The 18,034-nt window shown below is 40.4% G+C and overlaps 1 protein-coding gene across 9 annotated transcripts in view; it reads left to right on the plus strand.

Moving 5' to 3' along the window:
* LOC117477932 (sodium bicarbonate cotransporter 3-like) overlaps positions 1–15,212 on the plus strand; it is a 36,775-nt gene extending 21,563 nt beyond the window's left edge. For 3 of the 9 annotated variants that reach the window (XM_034124739.1, XM_034124745.1, XM_034124740.1), the window contains 18 exons: positions 1,598–1,713; positions 2,435–2,592; positions 3,156–3,243; positions 3,412–3,558; positions 3,923–4,029; positions 5,657–5,831; positions 6,792–6,925; positions 7,402–7,647; positions 8,370–8,475; positions 8,677–8,838; positions 9,317–9,430; positions 9,537–9,698; positions 10,331–10,582; positions 10,780–10,848; positions 11,085–11,258; positions 11,394–11,531; positions 13,185–13,291; positions 15,094–15,212. In XM_034124739.1, coding sequence (XP_033980630.1) covers positions 1,598–1,713; positions 2,435–2,592; positions 3,156–3,243; positions 3,412–3,558; positions 3,923–4,029; positions 5,657–5,831; positions 6,792–6,925; positions 7,402–7,647; positions 8,370–8,475; positions 8,677–8,838; positions 9,317–9,430; positions 9,537–9,698; positions 10,331–10,582; positions 10,780–10,848; positions 11,085–11,258; positions 11,394–11,531; positions 13,185–13,291; positions 15,094–15,175 — 2,537 coding nt within the window. In that variant the 3' untranslated portion in view covers positions 15,176–15,212. Of the gene's footprint in view, positions 1–1,597; positions 1,714–2,434; positions 2,593–3,155; positions 3,244–3,411; positions 3,559–3,922; positions 4,030–5,656; positions 5,832–6,791; positions 6,926–7,401; positions 7,648–8,369; positions 8,476–8,676; positions 8,839–9,316; positions 9,431–9,536; positions 9,699–10,330; positions 10,583–10,779; positions 10,849–11,084; positions 11,259–11,393; positions 11,532–13,184; positions 13,292–14,458; positions 14,573–15,093 lie in introns of all 9 variants that reach the window. The other 6 variants (XM_034124742.1, XM_034124746.1, XM_034124743.1 and 3 more) reach the window with 4 other exon arrangements.
* Positions 15,213–18,034: the final 2,822 nt, after the last annotated feature.

Here is an 18,034-nt window from a genome sequence, read left to right on the forward strand (position 1 = left end):
AAGGGGACCTATCATGCAAAATGCACTTTTGTACGTCTTTTATACATGAATATGTGTCCCCGGTGTTCCAGGGAACTCACCAAGTGTCAGAAAACACAACCCTCTCTATTTTCCTCCATACCCAAATCTCTAAAAAAGGGGCTGCAACGGATCTGATAAAAACTGATCCAGATTTGAACACTGTCCTGACGTCAGGACGGTGGCGCTACGGCTATTGGGCCAACTCTCCACCTATCAGGGGAATGTGGGGTTGGGCCACGGCCGGCCATTGCTGCTCGAAAGCGCTGGAGACGATGTAGTACATATGCCAGGCCTGTAAGTGGCGCTGTAGTCTGCCATGCCACAAAAGCAGCGAAGAAGACTTCCCGTCCATAGTTACCATGGTTACCCTTCTGTTTATTCTCCGCTGTGGCTTTTTTTCTCCCTCCCCGAGGCAAGCGTTTGCTCCCGCTGCAAACGCTTGCCTCGTTCCCCTCGTTCCTTGGAAGAGGCGGAGAGGTGGGTGTTTGTCATCTGCTGGTGGACTAACCGGAGAGAATTACAGTGCTTGCCTCGACGGGGAGGGATTGCTCCCCGTCGAGGCAAGCACTGTAATTCTCTCCGGTTAGTCCACCAGCAGATGACAAACACCCACCTCTCCGCCTCTTCCAAGGAACGAGGGGACCGTGCGGCAGAGTTTCAGTTTCAGTTTGTTTCGCCGGTCAAGATGTCCGTTAAAGTTTAAATCTTCCGGACAAAATTAGAAAAGTGCCGGTCAAAGGTCTTCTTTGTTATTTATTGAGCTTTAAAACAAATGAATAACGACTCTATATAATAAAACACGGAGGACGGAGATCTCTTTTTCTCCCCCTCTTCTGACAGCCCAGCAGCTGATCAGAGCACGGCTCCCCTCTCCTGCAGGGGGGCGTGGTCAGCAGAATCAGACCCGTAGACAGCAAACAGCACATAGAGCGAAATGAGGCATGGCTAAAATGCATGATCTGTTTGGTATTTTGAAAACGGAAACTTATAAATATACCTTATAGGTATGGCCCTACAATATATCATTTAAATATAGCATGATAGGTCCACTTTAAGTTACACAAGATGCATGATCTAGACCTGAAGTGCCCCAGAAATTAAAAAGGCTTTTAAAATCTTTTTTTTAAATCCCATTCAAATGTAAATAATGATTGATAAAGTGGTTCGTTTTCCTTTAAAATCCCCTATATGGAATGTACATTTCATGATGAACAATACTGTTTTGTTTAACTCGTAGCATTGCATCACAAACCAGTGTAGAAAGCCATGTGATCTAAGGGTTTTGTAACAGGTTTGTTTACCAAGAGCTCACCTGTCATTCAAAATGAGTCATCCCTGTGAAATGTTGTCTCTTTTAATGAAGCCATGCCTCAAAGTACCAGTCTATCATGGATTAAAATACCCTGATCTTTTTCCCCCCACTTCTTTTAAAATCTAAGGAAAGAAAGATGCCGTTTTAATCATATCAAAAATGTGATTTCATGGTGAACCACACGGCCATTCTCGACCTTTGATTTCGAAATCCTCCGCGTCCACCACCACTTTGTCTAACTTCTGCTCCCCTTGTCCCTTTTAGGACCACTGGTGTCTCCGAACTCTTTCCCCAACAACCTGGATGGCAACAAGGCGGTGGAGAGGAGACCGTCCAAAGTAGGGGTCAGTAGAGAGGGCAGCAGTGTCGACTTCAGAAAGGTAACCTAGCCACAGTACTGAGCACAGAAACAGTCCTTCATGGTGGAGGGCCCATGACTTCATCAGTGTCTTTTCTTCAGTTTCTGGACTTCCACAGACATTTCAATGGTCTGTGTTGAAAACTGCCAGTTTGAGAGCCACCATCACATACCCTTTTTCTTCTTGGCTCAGTAAGAAGCCTCTCCAGATACTGCTTCAATAGACTATGAATAAACAAAGTAAAACAGTTCTGTGGCTGTGTTTAGTTTGGAAAAGGTCTCCCATCATCCTCCCACTTAGTGCCTCATCCATTCAATAAAATGGCTGGCTGACATAAGTAGTTATCATTATAAAACCCTCCATAATCACTGCCAAAAAATAAGGTTCAGTGTTTATATGAGTCAGAGGATACAAAAGAGGGATGAAGGCACAGTGTTCTACACAGGGATACAGATGTTCTATCCCTGTGCTCTGATCTGTATTTAGCTTTGCCCATAAGAGATATTTATCCAGGAACATAAAACAGCAACGGACAATCTTTGCTCAGTACTATGTAGTAGAATATGTAGCTACTAACCCTCATGTTTTAGTTATCATAGTATCCAAACGACCTGCTGCCAACATGTCTTCATTATTTCTGTTTGCATGTGTGTTTTCCAACATTATTTTTCTCTGTTAGTATTTTTATGTATATCTGATTTTTGGGAGAATTTAGTTTGTTCTGTGTTTTTTTTTTTTTCAGGTGGATATGAATTTCATGAAAAAGATTCCTCCGGGTGCTGAAGCCTCCAATGTCCTTGTTGGAGAAGTGGACTTCCTGGAGAAGCCCATAATTGCTTTCGTACGACTGTCCCCTGCAGTCCTCATCACAGGCCTCACAGAGGTGCCTGTGCCCACCAGGTATTATCATTTGGAGTACAAGGATGTTGAAGGGTTATTTTCGATAACAGTCGCCAAATCTGGCTGCAACTTAGAGCAAACTGACAGTCATTTGTAACAGCCCTGTTCACATGGGACTAATATAACCTGGGGATTAACTCTGGTTCTCACCGCAGTAAATCTGTGTCCGCAACACTGCTTTCCATGTCTTTAATCTCTACAGTAACAAGCCTAAGAGCCTGTAGCTACACAACTCCTGGGAAGTGCTAATGCTCATTACACACAAGACACACAATAGTGGCTCATTAAAGTAGAGGGACCACTCTGGTTTAATTGTATACTTACAAATACTTTAGTTTTGCATTAATTGAGGTAGCATAATACATGAGCACATTGATGAGTCATGATCATTTCAATATATTCCACCGATCAACAATGGTGGAAATTAGGTTTGATATTTATTGAGATGGAAGAAATCGTGTACAATTAAATGAGTTAACAAATCAAATAATGCAGTGAATATGGTATGTACTTGCCGGTGTAGTTTGTTGCATATCATTCATGATTACTTTTGTTATTCTAAGGTTTCTATTCCTGCTTTTGGGTCCTCATGGCAAAGGGCCCCAGTACCATGAGATTGGCAGGTCCATGGCCACACTAATGACAGATGAGGTGAGAGAAAGAAAGATGGATCCTTTTTTAACTTGAGTTTGACACGTTATAACATTTTATCCAGAAATAGCTGGATTTGTTGGGGGGGGATTTAAAGTGCATTTATGCAGGAGGATGCAAATGATATCTACAAAAGACATTTAATAACTCCTAATAATCGTTTTGTAGATTTTCCATGATGTGGCATACAGGGCCAAAGACCGAACGGATCTGCTCTCGGGGATGGATGAGTTCCTGGATCAGGTCACTGTCCTGCCTCCTGGAGAATGGGACCCCACAATCCGGATTGAGCCCCCAAAGAATGTCCCTTCTCAGGTTAGTGATTCTCTGTCAGATATTGCTTAATATGATTGGGGCAATATTGCATACAAAGAAATTAGTGTTTTACAGAGATGTGAAAATCAAACGCCATGAACAACAGACATACAGAGATCTTTAACCAGCTGCATACTAACACAGCGCACTTATCAGACGTCACATACTTCATGAACTCTGCTTTCACAAAGTGTAACCTTGATGTTTTTTGTCATTTCTCTTGATGTATATTTCTGTATATCACACTTTACTCCACACCACTATTATCACACAGAGTGCCCCCTTATCGATTTGCAGCATCATGACCACAAAGAAATGTAATTGTATGCAACTGTATCATATTTAAATGCCCTTTGATCTGCAGATGAAGAGGAAGATACCTTCACAACCCAACGGCAATGCGTCTCCATCTGGAGAAATGGAGAAGGAAGATGAGCACAACACAGGGCCCGAGCTGCAGAGGACGGGGAGGTGAGTCCAACACCTTTCCTCTGTCTCCACAAAGACAAGAGGTTACATCAGAAGTTACGGACACAAATATATCTATCTTTCATTACTTGACTTACTTACAATTGACTTGCTTTATAACTGAAACAGTTAGAGAACATCTTAAATGAATCCCTCCATCTAAGCCAGTTCATTTCTTGGCACACCATTTAGCTCAAATGATTATTGATAGTTACTCGCTCCAGGTATTTCTATTAACATCCCTTGTGTTTGTTGATAGAGAAATATTAGATCATTAAAGTGTGTCCTAGTTGGATTCACAACTTCATTAGCACCAGTAGGCATGTTTAATATATCATGTTGATATGAGACAAGTGCTTCTTGTTAACAAGCGCTGCAGGAGGAAACTGCTCTTAAAGACTAAGGAGCTCATTTTATCTTCTTCAAAACATTTCTGTGGTTAATAGTTAGAATGTCTGCCGGCCCTCTTAAAGCTGAATTTCCCCTTGGGGATCAATAAAGGTTAATCTCATCTTCTCTTTAAAGAAAGAGGAGATGAATTACAAGACATTATCACAGTATGTATTTTTTCCTTGTGCTTGATTTGTGCTCAGTACGAGCTTTTTGAATTATTTCTATGAGGAAATGTACAATTTTATAAACTCAACAACGGCACTATATTGATTTAGCATATCTTCTGTACTGTGTGAACTCGGATGAAAAAATATTTCCGTGTCCCTGGAGCCCGGGCCACACAGCAAGAGAGAGAGAATGTGTTTATTTGAAACCTCACACACACACACACGCACACATCAGTTTTGAGCCACTGTATTATTTACAGATTCACTCTGCTTTTCACCGCTCCTATAAAAGGCTCGTGCTACGAGGGAGCGACTGGAGGCCAGTGGAGAATATGGAAGAGTAGGAGGCTAATGTAAAGAAAGCTATCAGAAACAGCAGCTGTGCAGAAGACACAGCAGGGGTCATGGAGGCAGCAATAGAGGTTATCCAGAGGTGTGGGGAAAAGAAAATGAGAGAAAGCCTCACGGCAGAGCAATTGGACAGGTGTCAGGATAGAAAGAAAGCTATAAACGTGAGAAATGGAATCCCTCAGAGGCAAAGGGATGAAGAGAGGAGAAGGCGGAACGATCACAGCGCCATCTATGTTTGAGTTTGAGGAAGATAAAGATCGACTTGAAAGGTTCCTCAGCAATAACACTGGCTGTGCTAATACCTTTTAATTAGTGTTAAAGCAAACATGCATTGCAACACCCAGTAAATAATTATTATAACAAATGACAGTTTTAATCACATTTTCATATTAGGAAACGCGGCATTAAAGTACAACAGAAAAGTCATTTTAAAAAAACTTAATATTATTACAATGTCTAGTGTTAAGAAATGCCAGCATTTATCATTTTATTTTTCAACCATAACCTTAAAAATCACAGTTGGGTGGGTGTTACCTTTGCACTCATTTTGAACTTAAATGTAAACTTCTTATTTTATGTTGCACTAAATGAAATGCATTCACTTGCCTGTTTCTATTCTCCTCACTAAACTCACTGATGTATTATTAATTACTTGATTTTATCATACAATATCACTGCAAGCATTATGTTTACTTGAATATTCAAACGGCCTCTTCCAGGATATTTGGAGGTCTGTACCAGGACATCAAACGGAAGCTCCCGTTCTACTGGAGCGACATCAGAGACTCCCTCAATCTGCAGTGTCTAGCCTCCGTGCTCTTCCTCTACTGCGCCTGCATGTCCCCTGTCATCACTTTTGGAGGGCTGCTTGGCGAGGCAACACAAGGCAACATAGTGAGTCCAAAAGCTTGGCAACCTAAAAGTCAATACTTGTGCTATTCATGAACCCAGTGTGAATCAAAATCTAACCCTGTGTTGTGCAAGTGCCATTTTGTTCCAAATGAGATCAAATGTAATGGTACAATTAGGCTATCATATCTGAATATAGAATTTAAATTTGTGAGTATTGGAAAAGAAAGCATCTGATGTAAAAAAAGAAAAAAAAGGCTATAGATGATTCCGTTAATCACTTAGCGCAATATGTTTTTTTATTTCTTTACACCATACCATTCAACGAGTTAAGATGTATTTCTCGTGTTTGTGCATACATTACATCATACAGGGGTTAATGCAGATGTAAAGATCTGCAGTCATAGTTACATTGGCTACTGTTTCTGAAGAAAAACCTATTTTCTGACAACCTGACCATTTGTTGTGTTTTAAAGCAGGTCATCTAGTGTATGTCTGTAATCTTGCACCTACTTCACTTTGCTATTTGATATACATTGTGGTGGATGTCTCACTGCGAGTTCTTCACTCACTGTCCAATGTAGGATATGCAGGTTATTTATTTTCCCATGTTATCACACTGCTGCTGTAAAGTGTCTTTGTTTTTTTACGCTCTCTCTGTCTGCCTTTCTCTCCTGTTTTACCCAGAGGTCCCTACTAGAACAGGGACTGTTAGCATAGCGCAGTCTGTGTGCTGGTGTGTGTGATGCGTCCGAGTAAACTCAGCAGTGGAGGGCTGTACACACACATGACTTTGGACAAGTCATCAGGGTGGAAACATTGGAACAGTTTATCTAGCCTCTCAGACGCAGCCCAGATGTCTGTTTAATCAAAACTCTCTGTGTTCTCGTCGGGTCTCTTCTTCACCTCTTGTTTTCTCCTTCAGTCTCTCCCTTTCTATCCTCCTTCGGGCGGTTTCACCTCCCACATCCTCCCTCACACCCTCCCTCTCCTCTATGTCTACAGAGTGCCATAGAGTCTCTGTTTGGGGCGTCACTTACAGGAGTGGTATACTCCCTCTTCGCAGGCCAGCCCCTCACTATTCTTGGCAGCACAGGCCCTGTATTAGTGTTTGAGAAGATCCTCTTCAAGTTCTGCACGTACGTTTAAGCAACTTCGCTTTTTCTGTGATATGATACCAAGACAAACTACTGATAAGACTAAATACTCAGCAATATATGCAGCCTTTTGTTTTAAAGTGAATTGATTTTCCAATTACCAAATAGTTTGCATGTCTATTTATTCAGTTTATACCCCGTATTTGCAGATTCACTGCAGTCAGAAAACGGTTTTCTCTCCCGCTTGTTATACGCACTGACTATTATGTTTAATAATACTAATTTAATCCAATAAATCACTCTATTCTAAATAAAGATTTTGTTTAAATCTGTTTATTTTAGGAAATAGACAGGAAGACATAGAATCTTTGAATACAATATAATTATATATAAAATATAATTTGGTAAAGCCCTACATTTTCTTTTGGATTTTGATAGTTCAAATGGCAGTAATGCACGTGTTTACCTCTATCCTGTATATTCATCCCTGTCGTCTGTCGTCCGCCTTCTTCTCCCAGTGACTACGGCCTGAACTACCTGTCCCTGCGGACCAGCATTGGTCTGTGGACGGCCTTCCTCTGTCTGGTGCTGGTAGCCACAGATGCTAGCTCCCTGGTGTGCTACATCACCAGATTCACAGAGGAGGCCTTCGCTGCCCTCATCTGCGTCATCTTCATCTACGAGGCTCTGGAGAAGCTCTTTCACCTGGGAGAACACTTCCCAGTCAACACGCACAACCACCTGGACAATCTTACCATGTATTCGTGAGTACCAACATTTCAGTTACTGTTCTCATTCATTATGTTTTCAAAGTGCAAGTGATCTAGGAATTTCATAGTTTATTCTTTATATTATAAGTAAAGATAGAAGTGTATTTGAAGTATAGAAGTATACAACAAATGACTGCCTGTATAAAAGTGTCAGTGTTGATGCAAATTTGTATTGATTTGGTGTTGCTCTGGCTATGGATCGGAAGGTTTTTTTTTTTTCCTATATGGACTAAGAGTCCCAACAAGATACTTTAATTGACTATTTAAGCTCTATTTTATTCTAATATGAACAGATTAATTATAAATATTTAATAATGCACTAAATATATTTATTTATATATTCTTCAGGGACTTTTTCTTTGAGAAAATCATTGCTGCTGTTTCATAATTAAAGCTTACATGTACTTTCTAATACACTCTTTAGGTCAGGCAGGTTTCATGTTGAGAACCAAAGGGTAACATTAAGTAGTGTATTATGCACATAAATAGTACTGTATTAGGAACACATTGCTCTTGTTGCTGCGAGCTGTAATTGCAGGGGCTCGAGCTGTTCCCAGAGCTGAAAGGAAAATCACCTCCTTGCAAAATAACACATTTAAAAATAACTGATGCTAGCAGATCTGCTGCAGCCTCTGCTTTTAATTAACTTTAAAGTGAACCAAATAATTGTTTCCCCTTTTACGTAGTTCGCTCACCATTTGTTCTCTGGTCCCCAGGTGTGAGTGCTCTCCACCGGTCAACGCCACGGATCAGCTCGTGCAGGAGTGGAACCACACGGGATACACCCCCGACTCTATCCCATGGAGCAGCCTCAACGTGACGGTGAGACGGCACACAGTGACCTCCAGTGCGATGTGCAGGAATCACACTCGCATGAATAGGATGTGTGGAGCAAACAGACATCATCTCAAACATCCTGCTTTTAGAACTGAAAAACATCCACTACCAAAACATCCTCCGTACTGATACACCTTTTTATAATTGTTTTATTACAATACTAACCTATGACTCCTCTTTCTCTAGATGTGTCACACACTCCATGGAGAGTTCATAGGTTCTGCCTGCGGTCAGCACGGTCCCTATATCCCAGATGTTCTCTTCTGGTCCATCATCCTCTTCTTCACCACCTTCTTCCTGTCTGGCTTTCTTAAGCAGTTCAAGACGGAGAGATATTTCCCAACCAGGGTGAGATATTTGCTAGATTTTTACGAGCACTCTCATTGTACTTCTCTTAACATCACAAATGTGGCTTTGCCGAACGAGGTCAAATTAAATACAACTATATCTTCCCATCTGAACAGGGTCTTTATTCTACATCTCTGTGCATGTAATAGATTTAGCTTAAAGCTTCTCACGCTATGTAAATGTTGACATAGTGTCAGTCATTAGTTTGTCGGAACAGGCTTGTGTACAGAAAGAAAAGATCTTCTCGTATCCTCCCACACAGATCCAGCTAGTCTGTCATCACATGATCCTCTGTGTAGGCAGCTGCTGTATTGTCGTGCTTTTACTGTTGACATTAAAGTAATTATTACTCATTGTATCTCAACAGTGACCTGAAGTAAAAGGCTGTTTGCATTAGTGACTTTCTTTTAAATAGTGCACATGCAAAGCCGCAGTTCCTAATAGATACCTTCAATCGTGTTGCTTGTGTGTCGTTTAGGTGCGATCCACTATCAGCGACTTTGCTGTGTTCATCACCATCATGGTCATGGTGCTGGTGGACTATCTCATGGGGATCCCCTCTCCTAAACTTAAAGTCCCTGACCGCTTTGAGGTAGGCAAAGGTCTTAATGTACCGTAGTACATCATCAAATATTCTCAAATAATGACTGTATGCCTCGTATACTAAATGTAGCTCATTCCTGCCTTTTTCCCGGCAGCCTACTTCGAAGAACAGAGGCTGGCTAATGGACCCGTTAGGAGAGAATCCCTGGTGGACGCTGCTGGTGGCGGCACTTCCCGCTCTGCTCTGCACCATCCTCATCTTTATGGACCAACAGATCACTGCCGTCATCATCAACCGCAAGGAGCACAAGCTCAAGGTCAGCCTGTGGAGGTTTACTTTTGACAGTGTGATATCTTTGAGTTACACACGTTTGTTTCTGGAGCAAGTATCCTGAAAAGTTGTTTTATATTTTGTGCGAGGGATAGACAATCTCTTCTTTAATATCAAGCCTTGCAGCATCAATACACAATTTATACAAATTCCAAAACATATTAGTCATGTTTGGAATGTAATGTTGATGTTGAAACAAATGTATTATTGTACCAGATTCGTTCAATTCGTTTAAATATTTGAATAATATTAAGAGCTTTTCCTCTCCCTTCTTTGCCGTCATCTTTAATTATGGTTGAGGCTCACATATTCTTGTGTCCGTCAAAGACCTATTCATCTCCCAGAAATGCTTCAACTATAACCTTTTTCCGTTTTTTTCTGATGTATTTTTATGCTTCTACTTTCTAGAGTGCTGCTATTTTTTAAATTGTATTTAATCCGCCTCGAAAACTCAAACGGAAAACATTTGGTGTTCTTTTTCCAAGGTTGAATACAAATCTTTTAGCGAGTGTGCTCCTGAATCTGTTTTTTGTACTTCTATTTCTACTTGAGGAGAATATTTCCTCCACAGTCTGTCTCTCAAACTCACTGTCTCTTGTCTCCCTCTGTATCCTACAGAAGGGCTGTGGCTATCACCTGGATTTGATGATAGTAGCAATAATGCTGGGTGTGTGCTCCATCATGGGCCTGCCGTGGTTCGTGGCTGCTACCGTCCTCTCCATCTCGCACGTGAACAGCCTGAAGGTGGAGTCCGGCTGCTCCGCTCCGGGAGAGTCGCCAAAGTTCCTGGGCATCCGGGAGCAGCGGGTCACTGGGTTCATGATCTTTATGCTCATGGGTTGTTCTGTTTTTATGACATCGGCACTCAAGGTGAGACAAAGAGAAACAATGTAATTATATCATATTTTAAATCACCCTGAATAAGACATTTATCTAAGTAACTACCATGTGCTTAGGGAGTCATCTGTTAAATCTGTCTTCTCAACCTGGTGCAGAAAAGACCAAGTTTCTTTCTTGAACTGCAAGTGAATTGATTTGTTCTATAATTATACTTTTACTTTTTACAGTTTATTCCAATGCCAGTCCTGTATGGAGTCTTTCTCTACATGGGTGTCTCTTCCCTCAAAGGAATTCAAGTAAGACTCTGCTCTGCTGGTCTTTGAAGAAAATGTTCCTTTTTTAATCTAAACGGAACCACATTCATGAGCTTTTGGTAAAGCAAAGCTTTCCCCTTGTAGTTCCAAACCTTTGATCCTAATTCAGAAATATTTAGTTTAATGTGCTCCCTCTTGTGATTTTCCCCTTTGTGTTTGAATTATTTTTCATTAGTATTTTTTTACCTCTCTCACTGAGCCTCTGATTTTCTCCGTAGTTCTTCGACAGAATAAAGCTGTTTGGCATGCCGGCCAAGCACCAGCCGGACCTGATCTACCTGCGCTACGTGCCACTGTGGAAGGTCCACATCTTCACCCTGGTGCAGCTCACCTGCCTGGTGCTGCTCTGGGTCATCAAGGCCTCCACGGCCGCCGTTGTGTTTCCTATGATGGTAATGACCTCAAAGACAGATATGGATTCATGACAGTCAACGGTTTACTGTCACATTACAGGGTTCAGCTGTAAAAGGATGAATTAAAGTTTCTAATAATACCATGATATTGCTTTTCTGTCTATCTGTAACTAGGTTCTGGCGCTGGTCTTTATCCGAAAGCTTCTAGACTTTTTCTTCACAAAGAGAGAGCTGAGCTGGCTGGATGACTTGATGCCGGAAAGCAAGAAGAAGAAAGAGGACGACAAGAAAAAGAAAGCACGAGAAAAGCTGGTAAAATATTTTCTTTAACAAGTTCTTAGTTACAGTTATTTTAAGTGTCCAAACTAACTGTAACAATGTTGCTCTGTGGGAATAATGAGTGGATGTCAATCATGTTGCACGTTGGATCTTAGAAAGATTTTAGAAATCGATGTTAAACACACAATATAAATATATATATATATATATATATATATAAATATATATATATAATTTTTGTAATCTGGTTACCACAGGTAAAATGGTCATGCAAGCATTACATAAGAGTTGGGACCGTGTACTTTTAATTTAGATATTTAAGCGTAAACTACATGTGAGAGGTATAAACTATGTCTGTACATAAAGCAATTTAGTCTCATTAAAACCTAAAGGGTTAACGGTTAAAAATGAAACTGCATTTCCTGCTGAAAATGCGTGCGAATGCTGTAAGCCGTGTACATTTGTTGCTGAATTTAGCAGAAAAAGCTGAATATGTTAATAGCTGAATGGTCTCTGTAGCTGCATTTAGCTACATACACCAAGTAAGTGTGTTGCTGAACTTAGAGGAAAAATGCAGAAAATGGAAATGATTTGAATTAAAATGGTTAAAGCTCAAATGCATTGCAATGACTTTGTTGGAAAACTTGAAAGTAAAACTGGAAGAGTAGGACAAATAGTGATAAAGCTTAATATTTAAGTGTATGAAGTTTCCATCAGACACTATAGGCTGAGACAGTCTGTTAAACTCCAGTCTGTGTGTCTGTGCTGAACTCCTAATCATAACACCTGTGTGCCGAGATCAAAGGTTTCCATGGAGATGTGCAGTGATCAGTGAAAGGAGAGCCTTTCCATTGATCTGAATGAGATAAACATCTTACATTTCTAACTATAGTTGAAAACTGGTAGCTGCTATCGGTAAAATGTCTACGCTTTGAGCATGTCAGGACCCTGATGAGCATTTTAATGTTCTTTTTGTGTACTTTCGGGTCACTAATGTTGCTTTTTTTGGCAGATTAACTAAAGGTGTGCGGCTTGTGCTTTTAGGAAAGATGAGGCTGAATTTACAAAAAACTTGGGGTGAATTTCAAGCTCTCTTCCACTCTGTTTTGAGATCAAAGCACTCTAGACTTAACGAGCGGCGCAATACACATTAATGTTAAAATCTGAAGAAGGCCTCTTTACCAAGCTCCAAACTAAGTTAAATATCTCAAAGTGTAAAAGATATCAGAAATCTGAAGAATACATTTTACAGCTGAATGTCTTGTGACCGTTTTAAAGTTGGAATGCAGTCTCTAGCTGAAAGTATGTGGAAGGAGAAGCATTTTGCAAACGGTGTAGCTAAAAAAGGATTTGAAGGTTCCTCCCATTGAGTTACATGTTAAAAAAAGAGTTTTAAAAACTGAATATTTCAAAAAGTATAACATATTTTGAAAAAGTTGAAAGTTTCCCATCATGTGCTGAAAAGGCTGAATATTTTTGATATTTGAATGGTTTCTGTATCTGAAGTTATTCGACGGAAAATATTGGGTGAAATAAGAAGTTTCAGAACAATAAAGAAACGGAAGAACAATAGTGGCATGCTGTTGCACAGCATTCACACTAATGATCAAAAAGTTGGACAGCAGTTATAACCCCTTCCCAGAGTTTTACCAGCCTCACTTTAGTGACGGCTATTTTGTGATTTAGGCTTCCAATGCTGTTTTGATTCAGGATGACGAGACCAGACTGCACGAAGAAGAGGAGAGGAGCAGCTCAAACCTGCTCGCCATCCCCGTGAAAACCCTCTCAGGGAGGTGAGTAATGCACACTTTGAGGCCCAGTTCTGGGATGAAAGCAGGTTTATTTCAAAGGTTTAAGTGAGGCAACAGGTGTATTCTTTATTTAAACATACTCTCGTGTCACAACAAACCGCTCGTCTTTCATACTTACTTTTTGTAATGGTCTGATGCAGCAAACTACATGTTAATGGCGCTTTAAAATGTTTAATAGACTGTAAATAATTCCCAAGAAATGTTCTTCCTCCCTCATAATTATATTGTGGGTGATAATATCCAGAAACGTTGTCCATGTAGCTTGTGGTAAACGTATAAACTAATGGTAACTGTGATTCTGGACACTGGTCAGCTGTGTGTTATTATGTCCATCTTGAACAGATCATACAGAATAGGACTAGTGACCCACAGCCTCCCAATGGAAGACGAGGTAGCAGGGTTGTGTGTCTGATGCAAAACATCTGACCCACACAGCTGTGTTCTAACCCTCACTGATGCTCAGACAGTTAGCGCATGGCCTAAACTGTCGTCAAAAATAGAAAGGCTGCCTTAAAACACACTGCTTTGTGTGATTTGGTTTCTCGTTCATTTATATTTTGAGGGTAAAATCATGAGACAAAACATTTGTCTTGTGGAAATAACCTTATCCAGAGTCCTGTACTGGGTACCCTGCAAAAAGTTATGAAACGGGGCAAAAAATTATTATTTAAATAAACGGTTGCAGGCACGGGTAATAATCTCTCTTAAAAACTCAACGCAAGCACGTCTCTCTAATTGTCTCTCTAATTGTCTCAGAAAGTCTATATTTATTTTAAAGAATAGATTTTGCGATGCTGAGCTGTGCAGGTTTGCAAAACTGGACCTGTGCAAGACTCTTGTCCTTGTCTTACTAACTCAGAATGTGCATAAATTAAACTTGTGAATAATAACTTATGCCCCTAATGGAAAGGACCCACATTTCCTGATACATGTCAGCATAGAACCCACTGTATGTTTTGTCTGTCATTCATTTGTTTATTTGTGTTCATCTCTGATTTCTCTGCATGTTTGTGTCTGCTTGTTTGAACTGTCTTGCACTAAACGTCTCCTGTTGATTTGGTGTCTCCATGCTGGTCTTCTCTTTGTTTTTCATGTTTGTGTGTGTCCGTTGGTTGGTTTGTGCGTGTGTGTTTGCATTGTGGCATGAAGTTCTGATACTGACCCCTTGGTTGTAAATATCTCTGATGAAATGGCCAAATCCGCAGCGTGGAAAGCCGTGAACTCGAGTGCCTCATGCCTCCAACCTGTGAAGCGTAGCGAAAGGTAGCTATGCCATCTCCTGGAGTTTCCCAGAGCCCCACCTCCCGACTGCATCACTGTATATCATATTCACCCGAAAGGCTATGACTGCCAGAATATTTGTATACTTTAATGGAACAAACTGAGCATTTCATCGCTGCCTGGAAGGTAGGAAATGAGTTTAATATTAAATCAGGAGTAAATAGTCTATCAAAAATAGTCTCGAGTGTCAGTCTAGATCTTAATCAGCAAAGAACAGGGTTTGTTTTCTCTGTAAGTACTAATTAAAGGAATCCTCAAACTCTTGTACCCATCCAAATCCGTGAAACTCTTTTGCAAAAGTTGACAAACCTCAAAGTCTCACCTCAGAGCTGAATATTTTAACACAGTCCTCACATGTCATCAACAAGGTGAACCGTAGGTGGTGAAATGTAGTTCTAAGAGCAGATCTATCACTCCTCTACCTGACAAAATCTCACCCCTCAGCCCCCGCATAAATTAGCACTGGCGCTCACCTTGCCTTGTGCTCTCTGTCTCTGTAACAGCCAGGAGAAGATGGCCTGCGTTAAAGTCGACATCAGCCCCGACTCACCAGGAGGGGGTTCCAGCTCCGAGACCTTCCTGTGATAAACCACCACCCCCCCCCCCCCCCCCCCCCCCCCTCAATACCTCCTCCCACACAACACTTCACCCCGCTGACGGGCACCATCAGAGAGGCAGAGGGGGGGGCGTAGAACTGGAGCAGCACAACCCGCCTGCAGAGCTCCCTTCTCCGGGGGCAGCAGGTGAGCTTCCCCCCCCCCCCCCCCGGGCCCTGAGTCCCACTCCACTCGAGTCTTTGACGTGTGCAGCACATGCACAAATGGCCAATGCACTTAAAAGAAGGAATTCTGCTGTTACTGCCCGCCGCCGCTCACTGTCCAGGAAGTCTCTCCATCTTGCAATTTGACACGCATTGAAAGATGCCAAAGGAACGGGCCTCACTGGTGAGGATCATGGACTGAAACGTTTTACTTTTAGCTCACTATATATTTTAATTTCAATTTTACTGTTATTGTTTTAGCCGATCACAGTACTGTTTATTTTAAGTTAATACACCAGGAGTCGCCCTGCTGTTGTTTTTCATTTATTTAAGGTTAAATTAAGACCCCACGCAACGACACCAGCTTCAAATCCCATTTGATTAAAGCCATTCAAGTACTGTACGGATTATATTTCATAATTTGTATGGCACTGTAAATAAAACAAACCAAAAGGAGGTACATTCAGATTACTACTCATGCACCACACTACTGCTACGTACGTCTTTGTGGTGTTTTCTCATGGATCAGTCAGTATTGATATTGCTGCTCATAAGTTGGTCAGTTGTTTTCACTGTAAACGTCACTGTTCATAGTGTATGTTTATCTTATAGAAATATTATGTATGTATGTATACTGTGTTCTTTTCATTTGTAACGTCATAGAAAACCTACTTCAGAGGCCATATGAAGTCTGTACTGTACAGTAAGCACTTTGCCAGTATAGTTTCTTACCTAAAATGGATGTAAAAAATAAATGGTCACTCCTCCCACTATATCTATAAAGCTGTTGTTCAAATGTCAGTTAAAACAACTCAGGAATCTTGAATGATTTCTGACTGTGGTCACTAGGCAGTGATAATTACCTGTCCACTGTATTCCTTTCATCGCTGGCATCACAACTATTTTAATAAATGCTGTAAATCATAAAATATAGTAAGTTACAAAGTAAAAAAGAGAATATCCGTGACTCAGTTAGATGCACCGGTTTTTATACTGTCTGTATTATTGTTGGTTATAGTGTGTGTGTGTGTGCGTGTGTGGTGTAAAGATAATTTGATATGATTAGCGTTGCAAATGATTTTATGCAAAAATATTTCTACAGTAAGTGTAAAAGAAACTATTATATTCTATGAAGTTGTTCTTATTCTGCTATGTGGGGTCCTGTTTTAGCAATAAGTATTCCATACTGTGCAGTGTATGGACTGATGAACCTGATTCGTATCATCGTCTGTCTGTGTGTAGCTACAGTGACTATACGGACAATAGCTTACGTGCCTTGTCGAAGCTCTTTATGTGTAAGTCTTGTACTGATCATTTAAGTGTTCAGAACAGATACAGTACACGGCTCATTTTCAGAGGCTTCTGTCTGTCGTAGTGTTATCCCACGTCTGTGTGAAAGTCGTAGCCTGAGCCGCTGACTTGAATAATGTAACTGAATTTATCTTCCATTACAAACGTAATGTACTCTTAATACTGTGTGTGTTCTGCTGTCACAGATCAAGTATCTTCTCACATCCAAAAGCTCTGAAAACAACGCTGAGGTACTGGTTTTTGAATGATCAGTGAATGTTACATTTATTGATCAACATAACAAATGAAGATGGTGACATACTGCCAAACCTCTATTTTCTACAACTCTTACATTTTATTTGGGTCACAAGTCATTCACAAGATGTTTCCCTGCACTCATGGACAATTTGATCTTGAAAATGTGAGTTCATCATCCACCCATCATTTCATGTTCATTTTGATGAAAAATAACCTATTTTCACATAGAGATATTGGCTCAAACAGGTGGATCAACGAAAACATGGAACACTGCGTCATCACTTAGTAAACATACATTAGTACACATCCTGTTGTTGGCTTGAATTATGACTTTTCTGTCATGACCATTTGGTGCAAAGCAATAAAAGTGAATACATGGTGTTTTCTATTGTCTTCATTTTAAAACCACACATGGGATATGTTATATTATAAATGAGTCTTGAGTATTTGGCGGTTTAATTTCTCAGGTCGGGATAAATGGACTAGTTCTTTCTTCTCCCGACTCTGCACTCAGATCACACGAAGAAAACGTTTTTGTTTGGTAACTTCCCGCTATACAAGTCATATTTTTCCTTAATGGTTTCAACACTAAAGCAGGACCAATTCATAAGGAAGGCTCATTAATCTATTTTAGCTTAGCAAACATCCATCAGAAAGACATGCCAATTAGTAATAACTTATAAGACTCTGAAATACAGACAACTATCCTCATGGTATGTTTGAGACTATGGTAAACGTTTATTTAACTAAAATTAACAGAAGTCCTTCATTTGTCCCACAGCTGGGAAATGTACAGCAAAGGGACAGTGCAGAAAAAAGGCAAAACAATATTGGAAGAGTAACATATAAAGTAGAGAGGCAAGTACACGTTAATAAAGAAAAAGAAAATAACTACACATCCATACAACAATAAGTAGCAGCATTCCAAAAGTAAGTGAACATATAAAGTAATGAGGTGAAGATGTTTATAACAAAATGTATCTTTAATACGTAAATATTGAAAACAATGTGTAATAGTTCAAACGTTTTTGATTGTGTCCTCAAGGATAAAAGGAAAATGTTACGAGGTTATTTGTAACAGTTCATGCTGAATACAAAAGGTGGCAGTACAGTTCCATCTTCCACATTACAGCTGA

This window comes from Trematomus bernacchii, unplaced genomic scaffold (genome assembly GCF_902827165.1).
Source record: "Trematomus bernacchii unplaced genomic scaffold, fTreBer1.1, whole genome shotgun sequence".
NCBI classification, from domain to species: Eukaryota; Metazoa; Chordata; class Actinopteri; order Perciformes; family Nototheniidae; genus Trematomus; species Trematomus bernacchii.